Source organism: Ambystoma mexicanum, chromosome 3q (genome assembly GCF_040938575.1).
Source record: "Ambystoma mexicanum isolate Mex_15411 chromosome 3q, UKY_AmexF1_1, whole genome shotgun sequence".
Lineage (NCBI taxonomy): Eukaryota > Metazoa > Chordata > Amphibia > Caudata > Ambystomatidae > Ambystoma > Ambystoma mexicanum.
The window spans coordinates 1,079,345,725-1,079,365,212 of record NC_090926.1 but is presented as its reverse complement, the minus strand read 5'-3'; the positions used below and the strand labels follow the sequence as shown (position 1 = coordinate 1,079,365,212).

Here is a 19,488-nt window from a genome sequence, read left to right as displayed (position 1 = left end):
CTTAATCTTCGTTTTACCCAGAGAAAGTGTACCTAATTGTTAGACCTGCTTTTGGAAGATGGAATATGTAGACATCCGTAGTTATGACACAATTTCCAAATGGATGTCTCAATCTTTCTCAGTACCACTATGTGCAATCAATAGTTGCGTTGGTGCTACTGATCACATCCAATACCTTTGACAGCACATCTTTTCCTGAAGGACCTCTTAGCTTTAGACTACAGACATGAGAGACATTCTCAGATTAACAATTTATCCAAGCTTCCAACATTATAGAAGTTTAATGGGCGTACCAGTTATGCAGGCATAGCACCTGTCTGCAGATCTTCACTTTGACCAACTCAATCTTTTTATGAACATTTGTCCACCACATTAGTTTGGCATGCAGTAATCAATGAACCGTTGATGTGTTTGCTTCTTGCTGAGGCATAAATCAAAGGCTCAGACACAAGTAGCTGCCAAGTCACAGACCCAATGGAATGGCCAAAGCAGAAGATTACAGTTTAGTTGGTGTTTTTCAAGAAACTGGATTATGTGATAGGGTCTTGGTCATGACCCTGTCAAAGGGAGGGAGAGGGCCCAAGACCTGACCCCATGTGCCACGAATGTCATCAATGGAACCACTCCTTATCACCCAATGCTTCCCAGTACATTTGCTGGCCACAATTATTTCTCTTCTGTTGCAGGACTCAACTCCCAGAGTGAAACCAGGAGCAACTAAGAAAACCCGGAACCAAAGCCAGGAGAACAGAATCAAGCACATCCCTGCAAGGGAGTGGCAATTTACATGCCAAACGGAAATGACACAACCAGTACCCGTTCTGCCAACCCCAGGCAGATCCCAGACAAATGCTGGGGCAACAGAAAATGAACTGGAAGTGAGTAGAGACACAGAAACTGTGTCCTGACTGAATTGGCAACAAAACTCCCCAGCACTGGAGGAAGGAGAATAAAAAATGAGAGAACATGGAGAATGAGTAGCCTTGGCTCCTGTTGGGCTTAGATGGTTTTTGAAAGCTTGTGTAACACAGCCCTTTGGGAAAACCACACACAAAGGAGGTTAACCCACACCGTTGGACAAAATGAACAACACAAGAATGGGGAATTCCTGTAATGTTTCCAAAGAAATTTCGAGATTGATTTACCAAAGCATATAGCACTGCAATCTTATATTAAAAATGGAAATGTATTAAAATGTTTTTAAAGCCAATATCACAATTCAGCAAAATAACAGACATCAGTGCGACAGGGTACACAAAAATAATCGAACAATTAAATATTGTTATCCCATAAGCCCCGTCAACGTATACCTCGCCTTGCGAGAGATGCAGTCGCCAACCACCATTCATACATCAACACTCATACCAACACATATGCAAAACACATACTCACACTCATAAAACCTACTGAATGAAATAACAAATACATAACAAATGACTGAATTGAAGAGCTGGACAATCAAACAAGCTCTCCCATCTGGTTTATAAATCCAGCAAGCGCTGTCATTAGTGAACACCCTGCGCCATTTCTCTGTACCACGTGGCGAAAGAGTGAGTTTAACACCTATGTCTCGGCATAATGCTTGAAATGAAACTCATATGGTTGTGCAACCCCAATCCAAGGTTTCTAGTTAACCTGTGCCAACTCGAGTTTCGTCTGGCAGTGTGAAAAAATGACCTCACACATGACCTTCTTCAGGTCAAAAAAAGACATGCACACATTGGTTCCTAGATTAAGGTGAGTGCTGCAGTCAATTGAGGGGGAGACCGAGCGAGCAGGACCATGGAATAGAAGCATAGGCAGAGAATTGGAGCAGAGTGCAGGTGAGGTATTTAGCGAGAGAGTGCTGCCAGTTGCTTGTGAGTAGTGTGGTGAGAGGTGGGTGGCTATGTAAAAGGTAAGAGAGAAAGAAAGACAGAGAAGGAGAAGTGTAGGGAAATATTACAGAGAGTGAAAGTGAGAATGTGTAGAGGCGAAGTAGGTAGAAAGAGTACAAACGCGGTAGTGGAGTACAGTTGTGGGTAGTGTGAAGCAGGAAAGGATGAAGGAATTGAAACGAGGTAGGCAGAGAGAGAGGAGAGAGGTGTAGTGAGACGAGGGTTGCAGTGAAGTGAGGCGAGGGGTGTAGTGAGAGGTGAGGAGATGGGTGTAGTAGGTGATAGGGAGAGGGGTGTAGTGACGGGTAAGGAGATGGGGAGGAGAAAGAAAGAGGGAGGGAGGGTAGGAAGACCAGAAGGAGTAGTAAGGGAGAGGAGATAGTGGGAGAAAAGAAAGGAATGCAGTGGTAAGATCATGGAGAGAAGTGAATGAGGGGGACTGAACCAGAGCATTTGACATTGTCACTTCTCTATCAAGCCACATTGATAATCCTGGGGTGTGTTAGGATCGGGCATCTATAGAAAATTTCAAGAAGGAGCCAGATAGATACGGATGTTGCCTTTAGGCCCTTGTTACCACCTGGGCATAGACAGTAAGTGTTAACCGATTGCTAGTGGGGAACCCTGGATTCATGGAAACCTGGACTAAGAAGGGAAAGACTGATTTGATGTTAATATTTATAACGTGCATACCCCGTGGGGTCCGAGCAGGGACTGCATCGAGGCGCATATGTTAATTAACAGCTTGTCATAGATTTCACTGGGCTTTAGCGCAATACTTGTATTAGTTAGTAGAAGCAAGTTACCTAAAAAGGTACATTTTTAGTTGCTTCCTAAAGATAGAGACTCAATCCATCAAAGGTCCATTGGTAGAGAGTTCCAGGAGCGAGGACCAAAGGAGGAAAAAGGCCTATCGCCCCAAAAGGCTCTGTCGCATAGATCGAAGTGATCGAATACGGTGATGAGTTTGAATTTTTGAAGTCCGATATGCTTTAGCTAGGCCATGAATACACTTAAAAACACGGAACCTTAAACAGTATTCACAGCTGTATTGGGAACCAATGGAGACTTTTCGATATTGAGAAACGGTTGAGTTCCTCAATAATGTAAAGATCAACCTGATTGCAGAGTTCTGAGCAACTTGTAATCTCTGTGTTTGAAATGTTTTAACACCCATAACACCCATAAGAAGGCCATTGCAATAATAAAGGTTTGAGTTTGTGAGCATACCAACCAATGTCGAACAGTCCTTTTCTGCAATAAGAGGCACTAGAGGCTTAATGAGTTTAAGTTGGTAATACACAAACTTAACTGTCATAACAAGACCACAGGAGACAAGAGAGGGACTTCCATGAATCACCCATTCTCCAGCCTGATGCGTTGCATTTAACAGCTGCCTATCATAACATTGAAAAAACGGAACATTGTTTTCAAAGTATGAAAAGTGTTTCCTATCAGGGCTGTAAGGTTTTGTTTTTGTTCTGGCTGGCATTTCAGGTGGTTTTCTATAGCTGTAATCCAGAGAAGAGAGTGTAGTGATGAGCTGTCCTTTGGTGATGGTTCACAGGCATCTGGTTGAATGTTTTCTTTCTTTAGGGCAGCAGAGCGTAGGATTGAACCGGTCACACAGTAGGCTCAATGAATTATTCAAAGATCCTTAAAAATGGACGCGTTTCTCATCCGATAAACAGTGAAATGCTCTTAGAGTGGGGGAAATATGTTCTGGCCTAGAATTATCAGATCTATGATTAGCTGTAATGATTTGAAACCTCTGCAGTTTTTTAAGGTAAATACATGGGTATGTCCAAGGAGTCCCCATTCGCATACTCCAAATGAGGCTGGATGGCTTAGACTTGGTTAGGATGGACCAGGTGCCGAAAGAATCTTAATTATTTTCAAATGAAAAAACACTGCCCTGCCATCTTGTGTAACCTGAGAGACAATAAATTGTTCCTTATAAATAACTAGATTGTTCACCATAGGGAAGGACATGGTACATGTGCCCGGAGAAGATGGCTGAAATAAACCGTGATCAACCTACCACCGGGATTGCCCAGTCTTAGTTGGGTTTGGGAACATAAAGTGCCATCTAAGTGTCCAGGCCGCAGATAACATCTTTAAGCCTACTGTTTATGGTGTGACTGGAGGACAATATAACCACCAGCACAGTCTGGTGTCGTCAGCAGTGTTAAAAAAGTTAACTCCAAAGGAGTGATGAAGGTGTGTAAGAGGGGCAAAGATATGCATTCATGTGGGGCTCCACATATGAAATAGACAGCGGTAAAGCAAAAATGACATGTCACTACCCTCTCCAGAATCGGGAGCATGATCTGGGGATAGAAAGACAAACTGATGCTCATTCTTTAAATATGTTTCACTGTGCATTACTAACCATGGAGAGAGAATGAAACGCAGAAATCTAGATGAGAACATGGAGCGTGACGTATGTTCTGTGGTGGCAAGTGAGGCACAGCTAGCAGAAGTGATTAAAGCCAACACTAATACAGAACTATCTGGACATGACCATAAAGAGAACTCTATAAGAAACCGTTCGACTGGTGGCGAGTGTCTCAACTTTAAGCTACTATGCCTTTAGACAGCGACGAAATCAGCTTCTACAAGAAAAATGCCTTTATCCTAATTCAGGGATATTTACTGAAATAATTTAGGAATATACTCTTCAAATGCAAATCTGCCCCTTTTACATATTGATAGATTACTTAATATTGAAAAGAAACACTGCCAAAAGACTTCAAAAGTACTCCTATCTCCTCAAGCAGGTTAAACCATACAACATAGACTCTGAAATATGTTTCCTATCCCACATCAGCAGGTTGAGACGAAAAACCATTTGGAGACCATTTTGTAGAATGCTTTTTCACATAAGTAATACACGTTTTAAAGTCAAGGACCAATCTTCTAGTGTTAGCAGTAATAGTTTTCTTAAATCCAAATGATCAGTGTCTTTTTTGGCTAATGCACAGATCTTCTAAAAGGGATTAAAAAGACTGGCACATGCCTCAATAGTTTGCATTCATATTTGGTCAACTATTGAGGAGCTGTAAAATAGCCTTCTACAGTACCCATGCCTAATTTATTCTTGTACCTGAACTCACACCTTATGTGTATAAATTTGGGGTTTTCTATACCCACAGCTGTCTCTGTTACAGGCCAATTTACTGGGTTAGTTGATTTCATTGCGCACATTTATCAAGGCCAATATCCACACTCAATTTGCTGGAGGAACAACGTATTCCTTGAGCTATTTCTTTCTTATGTTCTCCGGGGCTATGAGGTTTCACACCATTCACAACCACTGGATGAAAATGTGTTTTTGTTGTTTTAGATATAACGTTAAACAGCTAGGCATCGAAAGTGTAGGACATTTGGTTAATGAGGTGGATGCACCAGACTTAGGCAGCATAGATTAAATAGCAGAGAAAACTATGCGGAATATGCACATTTGCAGGGTCACATCTGGGGCAATAATCTTTTCTTGGGATCGTTATGCGTTTTCTGGTGGGCAATAAGGGTTCCGTTTTGACTGAAGCTTTTCTCACATTGATGACATTGGTATGGTCTATACCCCAGGTGCGTTCTCTTGTGCCTATTGAGAGCTCCCACTTGATTGAAGCTTTTCTCACACATAGCACAGTGGTAGGGCCTCTCCCCTGTGTGCGTTCTCTTGTGCACAAAAAGAGTGTCCTTCCTCCTGAAGCTTTTGTCACATTCAGTGCATTGATACGGTCTCACTCCCATGTGAATCCTCTTGTGCCTGATCAGATCTTCTTTTTTGCCAAAATCCTTCCCACATTCAGTACACGAGTACAGAAACACGCTCGGCTGTAGGTTTGGAAGACTTGCAAAGAGGTTTTGGTTGCACAGATTAGCCCCATCATCATACATTTGTGATCTCTGTTCTTCGGGAGGTTCATGATGAAAACTATAATGATTTGAATTACTGAAACTGCTTTCCCATAGGGCCATTTCTTCTCCAATCTCCTGTGCCATTTCCGATAGCTGGCTGCTCGATTGTGTTACTTTCTCGTAAATCTGAGCCGTCTTCACTTTGGCACTTCCCAGTGGAGTTCGGCATTGTGTCGCTTTTCCAGTAGGTTTTACAGAACGTCGCCCTTTATGTTTTCCGATCATGGTTTCATCGCCTGCTGGAGTAAGACAAGGCAAAAGGTTCGAAATTATTCAAAGCACTAACATAATTGACCATTAAAATGTATAATTCTGCATAGGTGTATACAAAATAAACCAGAGTTGTGCATAGGTGCTGACTATGAAAATATGGCAACCCTTTTGGGTCATACTGCTTACTAACCTCAAAATATAACAGTGGAAAATCTAATCATAATATAGACAAGGTATTTTGCAAAAAAAATGTATTCTGCTTTCTAGCCATGCATTACTTTATACTAAAACCTAGATCCTCGTACTTAATGTATTGTAAAACGTCCCAATTAGACTTACGGGAAATTACATATACCTTGAATGCCAAATGATGAAATTAATTTCATGACACTACTAGTAAGACTTCCCATGGCAATACATTGTACACTATTCCTTAGTTGTGCCTGGTGTAAAATGCCAGGCATAAATGTATAGATACCCAGTTAACCTTTAGCCTGTGAGGTTTAATGGCAGCCCCAGGATGAAATAAACTGAAAAGCCATTTTAGGCCCAAAATGTACAGAAATATCTGCTTGTCATGGGAAAACACAGTGTCAACACCGCTAACGTGTCTAGTGAATTCAAATATATGTACTTCTGCAGTTGCAGCAATGTGAAAAATGAAACCAGGTTGAGGAAGGGAATTGGAAAGGAACATTGTGAATGCCAAAATGAAAAGGCAGTATTTCATTTGCGTCTGCCACATATCATTATGCCATTTCAAATAAAGAGAAATCCACGTACTGATTGGGCCTTGCATATGATTGGTAAAGCCAAGAACAACTAAAGGCTTATTCTACATGGAAATCATGGCTCTTGCAAACACAGAATCACCTTCACAAATATAAGTGTCTGTTTCTCGAGGCATGACTTTAAGTTTCTTTTTAGAATGCTCTAGTTACCAGGAAGGGATTTTATTGGTGCCTGTTCTATAAGATTAGCAACAGATCACCCTTTAGCCTTGGGAGAAGAAGGGCTGATGATGTTACACCAGGCTAAAATCAACAACAGGGCAGCAGAGACTGGACCAGATGCTCTGAGGGGAAATTAAACAAGAACAAGAACACAAAATGAAATTTAGGGTGCTGTTTGATGGTCAGAATCATATGCATATAATTATGTTGCCATAGGTTTATATAAGGAATCACGTTTTGCCCATTTCCTTTGGAACCGTGATACTTACAGAAATGGGACATGTATTTTAAAAATTATCCCAAGGCCGTTTTGTTGCCACCACATCCAGAAACATTTGACCTTGGGGACAAGAGTTACAACCTACAATGTGTTTCTAGCGCCCCAGAAAATGTCACGAGACTGAAAGTTTGGGAGGTAGTAGTATCAGGAATCATGTAACTGGTTGTAATGTTAAATGATACAGACTTTTATTATTAGTGAGTAAAGTGCAAAAGCTGTCAGTCAGACCTGCAACCTCCTGCCAAGACGAGAGTTCATTAATTACGAGCAGCATGATTAGGGGAGCCCAAAAATATACATGTTGTTATGTTTACTAGTAAAATAAAAGTTGTCATGTAGTGACTTTTTAGGGAAAATGTAAAAGTTGTGAGATAGCCATGGTATCAAGAGATGACACAGACAACGGAGTTCCAGTGTCAAATAATGTTTTATCTGAATATAAGATTGGTGTAATGTCTAACTTGCCCTACAACTAAGGTAGGGATCTTCTGTCACTTTCTTCTGATTTATCGTCCTCCTGGGACGTATGCTGGGCTATTGGAATCACTAGTTGACCTTATAGCCGACCTACATATTAAATACAATCATCTGATCGTGCTGGGTGACTTAAATCTCAAATGTAACCTTCCCATACCCCCTGCCCTTGATGCTTTCTTCTTTACTAGCCTTATGGACTTAGACTTTCACCAACATGTTATGTCCTACCCATAATTCGACATAGTGCTGGCCAATAAAACTCTACTTACCTTTAATCAGCCGAGCCTATTTTGTGGACAGACCACTATTTAGTGACCTGCTCACTTATGCCAGTGCAAGAACAGCCTAAGATTTTACCAGCAAATGTTTGGCAACGGGCCTGGCGCCCTGGCATCTTCTGTTAAAAACAAATGTGTGGCTGCTCTGGCTTCTTCGTTATCGATTCTGGCAGCCTCTCACTTGGCAGCAGCTGACGAAGTAGCTCCTCTACAGCTGACGCAAACTCGTAGACTTCCTTCAGAGCCATGGTTTTCAGAGCAATTGAGGTCTGCAAGACTGCAACTCAGACAAGCGGAATGCAAATGGCATTGCAATTACTACCTGCAGTTTAAGACTTTGTATAAAGCCAGCGACACAGCCTGCTCAGTTGCGATTATAGCAGCAAAAAAGTCTTATTTTGCCCAGAAAATTTAAATCTCTCTGGGTCAGACCAAGGCTCTTTTTGCAGTGGTTAAGTCTCTTTCCTCCTCAGTAAACTGCACACCTACTGTTAGGCCGACTCAGGAGCTCTGTGATTCTCTCTCTCAGTTTTTCATTAGCAAGATTGAGTTATTCGTGCTAACATTTCTGTGAACACTGTATTGGCAGTTATTGCTCCGACTTCTGGCAATAATTTCCCTGACTCTGTAATGGACACGACACAACCAGGCTGTTCATCCTTCCCCAACTTTTCTGAAGAGGCGGTTTCTAAGGCCCTTCAGCAGATTAAATCAGCGTGCTTTCTGATGCGGTGCCACTAAGAGTTTTGAAGGAGATTTCACCTAACCTTTTAGAGGTGATTACGGAGGCCGTTAATGCCTCCTGCCAAACAGGGTACATTCCACCAGAGTTTAAGACAGCAACGGAAATACCACTCCTAAAAAAAACCTTCCTGGACCCTTCTCTGCCATCTAATTTCCGGCTTATCTCTCTTCTTCCTGCTCTTATGAAACTTTTGGAATCACTGGTTTCCCCTCTTCTATCCCCTTTCCCTGAATTATCTGATTGTATTGACCCAGCCCAGTCTGGATTTCGGCCAGGCAGGGGTACTGATAGCATCCTGGTCTCTGTCCAAGGACGACATGGCCACACTGGACGATGCAGGGGTTAGGGGGTGGCTGTCGGAGCCCTGATACTACTTTATCTATCAGCAGCTTTTGACACGGTTGACCAATCCTACCCAGCTGTCCCGCCTGGCCCAAGTTGGTATATCCGGCCAACTCTAAGCCTGGTTCTCCTCTTTTCTTTTGGACAGATCTCAATCACTCTTGCTCTCTCCTTTCCTTTCTAATTCTTCCTACCTCACTTGTTGTGTGCCCTATGGAAGTGCTTTGTCCCCCATTCTCTTCAATATATACATCTGGGCCCTAGTATGCCTCATCCGCTCCTTCGGCGTCGGGTGCTATTCGTATGCCGACGACACCCAGATCCTGATCCGGTTAGATCTTGATCGGACTGAGGCGTTGTCACGCCTTCACCAGTGCCTGATGGCCGCAGGGGTGTGAATGGGCCTAAATTGGCTGAAGCTGAATGGGGACAAAACAGAGGTGTTGGTGGTAGGTTCTCCTCCTGACCCTTCACTCTGGATCTCAACCTTTTGGCCCTCTTCCCTGGGTTCTCTTCTTGTTCCTACAGCGAAGTTTAAGAATCTGGGAGTAATTATGACTTCCACCCTGTCTATGGATACTCAGGTATCTTCTGTCTGTCAGACTGGGTTTTTCCATCTGAACATTTTGAAACAAGTTCTTCATCTCTTACTACTTGCCCTGCAGTCACTGGTGGTGGCTGCTATGGTACCCAGTCGGCTGGACTATTGCAATTCTCTCTATCTTGCACAGCCCAAGGGTCTGATCCTCTGACTGCAGCGCTTACTTTGCAGCTCGGGTGGCGACAGGATCACCTTATGGTGCCCACATTTCTCCGGTCCTGCGTCGCCTACATTGGCTACCGGTTGCCCAACGCATCAAATTCAAGTCACCCTGTATTGTGCATTGCGCTCTGCATGACCAGGGGGCCGGAGAACCTTCGTACTACATTTTTACGATATTTTCCAAAGTGCTCCCTAAAATCTGAGTTGACTAGCTGTCATGATCTCTGCTTCCAAAAGGTCAGGGTTTTCCCAACTCCGTTGGAAGCAGATCCATAACCCAGGTTCTGAGTGCCAACCAGTCCCAATTGGGACCTTTTGGACCCAGTCCTGGCGCCAGTGGCACCAGGCTCATAAATATGCCCAGTCCCAGCGCTGGAAGCGCCGGGCTCATAATGCTTGGGTGGACTTACCTGCAGCAGACCATGCTGCTTACTTGCGTGCCAGTTGAGCCTCTGATCCTCTTCTGTTTGGAACTACTTTTCCTGTTGGGTGGGGCAGGAGCCACTCCCCTGGGTTCAGAACACTGGAACTCTTCTGGAAAGCAGGAACTCTTTTCTTACCTAGGCGTCGCTGTGGAAGGAGACACCTAAGCACTACAGGAGGCTATTTAAACCACACCCGATGGATGAATCTTGCTTTGCGTTATTCTGCATCCTCTGCAGCAGAACGCTCATCGTGTCTTCTGCATCTGATCCTGGGCCTAAGGAAAAAGGCGCACCATCCTGAATCCAGTCTTCAGCAACACCTATAAAGACAAGAAAGAACAGGATAGCATTACGGTCTTCAGTGACAGCGCTTCACTTACCTGGTCCATCGGCTGTCACCAACGCCTCGCGCTGCATTCCGGCATCTGAAAGACAAAGGCTTACCTACTCTTCGTGCGCTCCGGAGGTCTTCGCACTGCATTCCGGCATCTGAAAGACAAAAGCTTACCAACTCTTCGCACGCTCCGGAGGCCTTCGGCGCTGCATCCCGCATCTGAAAGACAAAACAAGGTGCGTTTAAAGACATTGGGGAACTTTAATACTCACGTGCCATTACCCCTTTCCACATCTAACCCAGTGGGTATTCCGGCACCCTGCAGTCGCTCCGAACTTGTACCTGCAAAATAAAAAGACAGAGCGCATCGTGAAGCAGGCAACAAGCGCTTACTTACGTGCTTCCAGGCGCTTCTATTCATCACACGGGCTCCATCTTCAACTCACTTCAGCCCGTCATCCGCCATCGCCGGAACCCTGCAAAACAAGAGACATCATTACTAAAGACTTTTAAAGACATTAGAATTACTCGAAACTTACCGTTCGTGCAGTAAATAACGGACAGCAGTCCTCTGAAGTCAAGAGGCCTGCTCCCCTTATCCAGTGAAGAAACTGGTTACAGCACCCTGCCCCGAGGCAGATGGAGAGCACGGCGTTCACTTACCTAAGGTGAGAGCGTTAACCTTTGGGGTTCTACAAGAGAAGAGAAAGGGAAGAAGAGAGAGACATTCAATAACCCAGTTCATTAATCCCATATTTTCTATCTGCAGACATCTTACCCTTCGAGTCAGACATACAGTGCACAGAGGTCCAGCCCAAAGAGCCAGCCGTGTGTTACACATCACCTTTGAAGATACGGTATACGCCCAGTCAAGACCGGCGCCTCTACGGGAATCAGGTGAGCGTTACACTAGCTTGCTCTGTGTAACACCTTTTCACCGTTCCGGGATTGGAGGACATGCTTTCTCCATTGCAGCAACACAGTTATGGAACAAGCTTCCCGCCTATTGAAAAAAATACCTAACCATCTGGCCTTTAGGAAGGCTCTTAAAACACATCTTTTTTTACTTGGGGGTTGATGGCTGATGGCCGCTTTCTGGGCTTCTCCTCCTCCTCCTCTCCAGCGCCATTATGCCTTAGGGCGACTGTGCGCTATATCAGAAGTCTTAACATAACATAACATTTCTCCTGCCTAAAGAAAACTAAAGGAAGTCTGTGTCTGTAATTCCAAATCAAAAGTCTGTCTGTGTCCAAAAACCTATGCTTGCCTTCACATCTAAAATGACACAGTGGGGGATCGTTCTTAGCCAACAAAATAGTGTTCAAAAGTAAATGTTCAGCTGTTGTCAGTTCAAACTTCTCCATGGGTTCCTTATCCAAGTGCTACAAAGTTCCAATAGTTGCTTGTTCCTCTGGGTCGTATCAAGCAACTACCAGGAGAATTAAGAACAGATATCGAGCAGTGATCAAGGCCAAGAGAAGTATTGAGCAAATTAAATGTTGGCAAAGTCTAGTGCAGACTATCTGTTCCAGAAAGTCCCGTAACACTTGGTCACTCCTCAATGAAGCTAGGGGGTCCACGATAGGACAACTAGTGAATCCTATTGGTAGTGCAGAGTGGGTAAGGTCGCAATATATCCTCTAAGATGGAGGAAACAATACCGGCGAGGAGCGTTCCATCAGAATCTTCTATTGATATATCGTATAACACGCTTTTGCCCGAGATTCAATTGTTGAAGTCTTCTAGAGCCCAGGGACCCAACGGTCATCAAGAGCCAGCCCGAGTTCTGGGCCACTTTGCTTACCATCTTGTTAAAGAAGATTCTAACTGAATGCAAAGTGCCTTGTTCTTGGCAGACGGTGGTCCTAATTCCGGTATTTAAAAAGGGAAATCACCTTGATCCCAATAATTACAGGTTACTCTCAATGTTAGACACAACAGGTAAGCTATTTGCCTCTTTAATACTCAAAGAGCTGCAGTTATGGGTGGATCAGTCAAATATCCCTGTAAATTTCAAAGCGGGTTTCGACAAGGTTACTCTACCACCCACAATCTCTTGGTTATGGACATTATGCGTACTAGAGCACGGAAGAGTGGGAAACCCCCCCCTGTACGCGTTATACATCGACTTCAAGGCTGCATTCGATTGTATCCCAAGAGGTAAATTGTGGTTGAAGCTAAAGACGATGGGCTGTACAGATAACCTCCTCTATTATCTTAGGTTGTTACATCATAATACCACTGTGAGACTGAAATTAGATCAGGAAGGCCATACGACCAAAGAGGTTTCGCAGAATAGAGGGGTCAAACAGGGGTGCGTTACTGCCCCCTTATGTACAATTTATATGTCCATGACATACCTGTGGTAATAACCTTAGTCAATAACTGTCCTCCTTGCATTGGCAATTCTTCTTGCCCGGTCTTAGCATATGCAGATGACCTGGTCATACTTGACCATACCATCAGTGTGTTACGTAGATCTGCCCTTTGCTTCGGGAGTATTCTTAAGGAAACGGCCTCACTATCAATTTAGAGAAAACCCAAGTCATAAGATATGCAAGTAAAAAAACTGCACACGTTAAGCTTCTTGTTGGTAACGTTGAAATCTTGTATGTTTCGTTTTATAGATATCTCGGAATTGACTTCGAACCTAGCGGCGATTAGTCCACATGTAAGCAAAGATGCGCTTCAAGAGCTGCACAAATAACTGTTCAATAGTTTTACCATAAAACAGGGAGGCTTTACATTATGGGGAACCCGTCAATTGCATATGCAAGTGTTGTCCCCCATGATGATATATGGCCTTGAAGCGCTTGTACAAACTGACTTGAATTGGCTGCAGGTTATTGATGGGAAATTTTGGGGGAGGATTCTAGGTCTCCCGGCCTGTATCCCTATGGCTCTTATAAGGCTCGAGTTAGGGCTGATTTCCCTAAAGGCATTCGTTCTGAAAAAGAGGGATGGGCTCTATCTAAAAATGACCTGTGGAGCAGAAAATGCACTACTCGCTGCAGTTTATGAGGAAATGAGTAAAGAAAGCACTGCTTGATTGTTGACAAAACATATGGAAAAAAATGTTGACAGATATATGTTGGTCACGCCGAGGTGGGTGTTTCTCAGAGGCAATGCAGAATGCCTTGGGTAGACCTATGGAATTGGTAAAATAATTTTGACCATCTCCGTAGGTTAAAAAAGTATCAATTTGTACAGTTTAGGCTCTATACATTTAAGAAGCCGACGAAATACCTGATCCTATGCCCTTCCAGGAGGCTTAGAAGGTTCATTCTCCTATTGAGACTGGAGCAGCTCCCCACCAAGACGACAACGGGGGTGATGGACAAGATCCCGATGGAACTGCGATCTTGTTCTCTTTGTAATATTCAGGAAATCCCACAGACGGCCAAGCATTTGCTGACCGAATGTCACGCTATGGCCGACGTAATTACATATTATGTTGGTAACTATGTGCACAACTGGGAAACTATTGGGGAGTTGTCCTTTTGGACACATTGTATAAACACTGATAGCATGCGCTTGTTAACTGCTCTCTATAACATCTGGTTGAAGGTAGAAGCCAAATTGGGTATATCACTGTAAGGGCCTGGGGTGTAGCCAAGATAGGTTTATGTTAGCAGGAGGTATTTGAAACATCTCTTGGCTGACTATTTTTAGCTCCTATTAAACTTGTGATGATATCATCTAAAACGAAAAGGAGCGATTTATATTGCGAAAGTTAGCAAAAGGATTTTGAGAGGCGGTTTGATTGTATGTTTTAAAAAGAAGTTTGATGGAAATCATGAAATATGCTATTTAAATTGTGATATAGAAAACGTAGTTTTTAAGTTTTTGTTTCTGTTTTGGTATAATTGTGTTTTACTGCTATATTAGTATTGTTTTATTGTTAAACCTTTTTATATGTATTTGTGTATGTTGTTGTGTGTAAAGTTTATTATGTAAACTAAACATTAAAGAAATTAATTAATAAGTTGCTTCTTCCAACAGTGTCCCGCCAGAACTTGGGGTTCCCTTCCCCAAGGTCAATATAGTACTGATCAGACAAAAAGGAGGTCTTGAGGTTCCCTTCCCCAAGACAGCGTTTCCCAGTTCTTTCAACTCTCGGGGTTCCCTTCCCCAAGATTTCATTGCCGCACTTATTTGGATCTCATTTGCTCAATGTTCAATACAAGAAAAACAATAGGACAAACCTTCTGCCTTGCTTTACCAATTGTTTCACTTTTCTTTGCGGCTCATTTCCAATGTCCTTTACTTGTCAACATTTAGGGCTCTCTGGTCTAGGCGCAAATGTCAGACCACATGGTCCACCCATTACAAGTCGCGCAACCATGAGTTCCCTTAGCCTTTTTTGGCCGCTTTTCAGGCTCTACTGCCTCTGGCTTCTGACTCTTCACACTTGTATTCTCTTTGGTTAATATAACCCTCTTCTGCATCAGTCGTTTGCTTTAACATAGACTTGTGGTTCTTTTTCTCACTAATTGTTTAGAATATTCAAGTGTTTGTTCAATGTTCCATATACTTTCGTTTTGCCCACAATGCTGCTTACATAGAGTCAGACCTGCCAGAGGTCTGTTTAGCTCCAAATGTTTGTTGGGTATTCAATCTGCCATGCTCTTATCCAAGTAGTACTTTCCATTCAGTTCGGTGTTCAATATGCTCAATTAGCAGTTTCAGTTCAGTTCGGTAATCAATATAGTTCACCTTCACTTGGACTGTTACTTGCCTGCCGTCCCCTGGGAGCGCTTCGGTCTTCCCGTGTCCTCCGACACTCACCTGCACTTCGTGTCTTCACAGCAGCGGCTCCTGCTACTCCCGCTCACCTTCTACATAGCGAGGGAGCAGACCGCCACGTTCGTCGGGCACGTCCCAATTTCCCTTCTCAGCTTCTGGCTTCACAATAGACTTGGGTCGAGTCTCCCCAGCTCCTCGCTGCCTTTGCAGCTTCAGCTGCTTCCGAGTCTCGGTGTGGATGGCGTCTCTCCCTCTTCTCATCAATTTGGCAGCCCCACCTGCCCGCCTTCCATTTCGAAGGCTCCAGGTCCTGCATCCACCAGCTGTAGGTCCCCCAGGATTGATGCCGGCGTTCAGACTTCTGAGTCTCTTCCCAACACAGCGGTTCAACTCCTCTTCCTTGCTTGGGTCTCGTCCATTTATACACCTGAGCCCTATCAAGGGGCCTCAAGTGTGAGTTGTTTGATTGTCTTGCCTGACCATAATGAACCCAATTAATGGCCTTCAGTACTTGATGTCTCCATACCCCTCTTCTTCGTCCCAGTACTAGAGTGATGTATGAAATAGGAAGTGTGCATTACTCCTAGTTGCTTCTCCCCCTTCTTAGCACTTTGTGGGTACTTACAGGGAAGAATAGGGCATGAATGGAAATAGCACATGAAGGCTGAGGGAAGGGAGGGTAGGGCAGTGTTAGGGAAGGGGCGAATACCATGTCTCGCAGTCCGCCCCCCTCTCACCAATCCCCAAGTACCCAGGTGATCCTCCCTCGCTTGTCTGCCCCAGGGTCGGGTCCCAAAAGCGATGGCCCTTCCCTTGCCACCCAAGTCAAAGATCCCTGGGGAGTGGTTGTGAGGGTGCCTTCAGGTTTCTCAGAAGGTGTAAATTCACAACTCTTCTGGGTGGATTCATCCTGCCCATCATTTCTACTATATGAGTCCGGGGGCCTATCCTTAGAGAGGGACTGGGCCTTGAGGGTGGTGAGGACCCTAGGGGTCCAATTAAAATGCAGGGGTAATAAGATAACACCTCCTAATTTAAATATTTCAGAGGTGTGGCTTTGAGGTTAACAAGTGGCTGCACAAGCCTGACAGGGGAGCACTGCCTACAAACCATCTGGGGAGAACTGCCTAAAAACGCATCTGGGTGAATCCTGAAAGGTTGTTGCAGAATTTAACCTTGCAGGATAGCTGTCTGAAGTCATCTTGGTGGAACTGTTGAACGCTGGATGCAGAGTTAACATTGCCTGGGAGACAACAATTGGGAAAGACCAAAGAGGCTGCGACGGATGAGTGCTGGTGGCTATCTATGACTGAAGTGCCTGACCAGATCTCTGGGCTTACTCAGGAGAGGATCCTGAAATGCTGATGTCTTTCCTGAGATCCGAAACCGGAAATTCAATGTAAGTAGTTTGTCCAATAGAACCAAGTCTGGGGATTTGTTTGATTCAACACCTTCCCCTTAGTTAATGGGTGTGGTGAACGGAAGTAGATCCTTAGTATGTTTTGATAAACATTAAATGAATTCCCCTGTAACTAAATAACATGGGCAATTTTGTTAACATTTGAAATTAACAAAACTCACTCCCAGTGTGAATAAAAACTATAGTAATTTAATGTAATCAGGTACACCAATTTTCATTGTCAACCCCAGAATTCCCTAAAGGGAGGGGGGATCTAAAAAGGAAATTCTCAACTGTCACCATTCCTCAGATATGACCTTTAAGCAGAGGGGTGCTGAATGTAACTGAAGGTCTGGGTTTTTGGTTCTGAGTAGAGAAGTGCTCTGCTAAATGAAACGTAGGGCCTCATTACACGGAATGCGGTAAGGGTTTACCGGTACCGGTAAGGGCACCGGTACCGGTAAACCCTTACCGCCTTACTATGAGGTCCCTTTGCGGGACCCAACCTTAACGGCTGTTAAGGAACGGGCCCGCAAAGGGACCTTGGTGCTAATTACGGTACCGCAATTTGCGGTACCGTAATTAGCTCCTTCCCTATTCCCATTGAGCCCTATGGGGCAAAAATGGTAATGGGGAAGTGCCTTGGTGAATGGGGAATTACCGCCCCCGCTCACCTTGGAGTAGGGCGGTAATTCCGCCATCCACCAAGGCGGACACGGTAAAATACCGGCGGCAACCATGGTGCTAATAGCGCGTTGGTTACCGCATACCGTGTAATGAGGCCCGTAGTGTAGATTCTAATTGAAAAATGCACATGCTCTCCTGAGAGTGAGAGATAAAAGAGAGATTTTGTATTGCTTCAGGTTGAAGAAGGGTTTTATCAATCCAAAATATTAGCAAAGGTCTGTGGTGCTTTAAAAACTGCTAGCATGTTCAAGTGTGCAAGGAAATTAAACATAGAAAGTGCTGCATGTTTGAAATTGCTTTTGAAAATAGAAAAAAGTTACAATTGGTTTAAATCTAAACCTTATCAAGGAATGTTAATGCTCATGATCTTGTAATGTTCCAAGGTATGGTTTAATTTCGATATTCAGGGATTTTTGTGGAATAGGGGGTTGAACTGTTTATTTGGCCTGTGTTCCATGTACACGAGACGCAAAATGGAAATCCACAAAAGGGAGTTTTTGTATTGAAGATTTGCTCTGTGCCACAGAGAAGGTGGCGTGTGTAATCTGTTGGTGCAAATATTCCTTGTACCTATTATTTAATAAAGAAATATACTTTCTGTACCCTGGCCTGGTTCTTGGCTTATTGGTGGCACAGGAGGAGGGATCTACGTGGCTCTTTGCGAGTCATGGGCAGGGCTAGACTGAATCAGACAAATGATATATTGTGTAGCGTTTTAACTGGGGGGAAATTAACTCCCCAAATTAAAGGTAATCTCTAAACATATATCTTTACAGGCCACCATTTGCCCAATAGAAGTAATCTAGGCTCACCTGTGCATTTATTACTCTAGTAACTGCACTGGAAGGTTGTAGAACACCCAAGAGTAAATGGTAGACTGGCACAGAGGAGACCTAAATATTTATACTACTGTGGCCCTTTGCAACACTATAACCCTCATTAGGCAAATGGCCATTACGGACTGCCCAGCAGGATGCCTGTTGTCTTTTGGGAAGATACATGACCTAGCACTTCAGGCCAGATTGCCCCATTGGGGCTATGGATGATGATGTCTACTCATTTCAATATGGTTGGACTCCTGTAATAAGAGAGATGTTTAAAATGATGGAAAATGCAGAATCAAGCTATACACAGATGATTAGAAGCAAGATTTCCATGCGTGTTGTACCTCTAATGCCCTCTACAGAAATGTGTTGTGTGAAGGCATGTTGAAGAAGGACACAGACAACAGATTCAAATCTCAAAATAAAACACTTTTATTAACTAAAATGTCAGGATGGAAAAAGGCCTAACTTGCCCTAATCTAAGGTGCGATTTCCCTACCTAAAGAAAACTAAGGAACATATGAGTCAAAGAGTTCAACTGAAGAATCTGACTGTACAAAACTTATACTTGCCCCCACAACTAACTTTATACAATGTGTAGGGATATCAGCAACCAAAAGAAAACAGTGTTTAACCCAGAGTTCTGCACTTCCCCAAGTGGAAACTAGTTTCATAACAGTCTCAAAATTATCATTATTAGACAAAAGGGAAAATAGTTTGAATCAGGACCCGGGGTTCTGTCCCCAGGATAAAGGCAGTTCACAACAGAAGCACTGGGGTTCTCTTCCCCAAGTTCAAAATAGTTCATAGTAGTGGTACTGGGGTTCCCCTTCCCCAAGTTTAAAGTAGTTCACAGAAACACCAAGGTTCCCGTCCCCAAGTTCAGAATAACTCCCAGTAGAAGCGCTGGGGTTCCCTTCCCGAAGTTCAGAATAATTTACAGACAAAATGCTGGGGTTCCCTTCCCCAAGTTCAAAATAATTCTGAGTGGATGTAGTCTCAAAAGATTCCCAGTTATTGGTTTTCACCTTCTGGTGGTTGACCTGCATTCAATCCACTATTTAGGAAAAAGGAGCCATCTGATTTATTTTAATTCAGATCAATGTTCAAAATAGGTTTGTAGGTTTTATACGGTTAAGCAATAAAGATTTCTTTTTATTTACACCATTGAAATGTCTATTTCGCAAGTAAGAACCTTTCAGGACTGCCCCATTCCTT

General features: G+C 43.6%; 1 protein-coding gene across 2 annotated transcripts in view; it reads right to left on the bottom strand.

Annotated features, from left to right (window-relative positions):
* Positions 1–1,167: 1,167 nt before the first annotated feature.
* The window catches only part of LOC138583261 (zinc finger protein 569-like), a 180,779-nt gene continuing 162,458 nt past the window's right edge, over positions 1,168–19,488 (bottom strand). Inside the window, exon 7 of one of the 2 annotated variants that reach the window (XM_069655338.1) lies at positions 1,168–6,043. In XM_069655338.1, coding sequence (XP_069511439.1) covers positions 5,349–6,043 — 695 coding nt within the window. In that variant the 3' untranslated portion in view covers positions 1,168–5,348. The remainder of the gene's footprint in view (positions 6,044–19,488) is intronic. The other variant, XM_069655340.1, reaches the window with a different exon arrangement.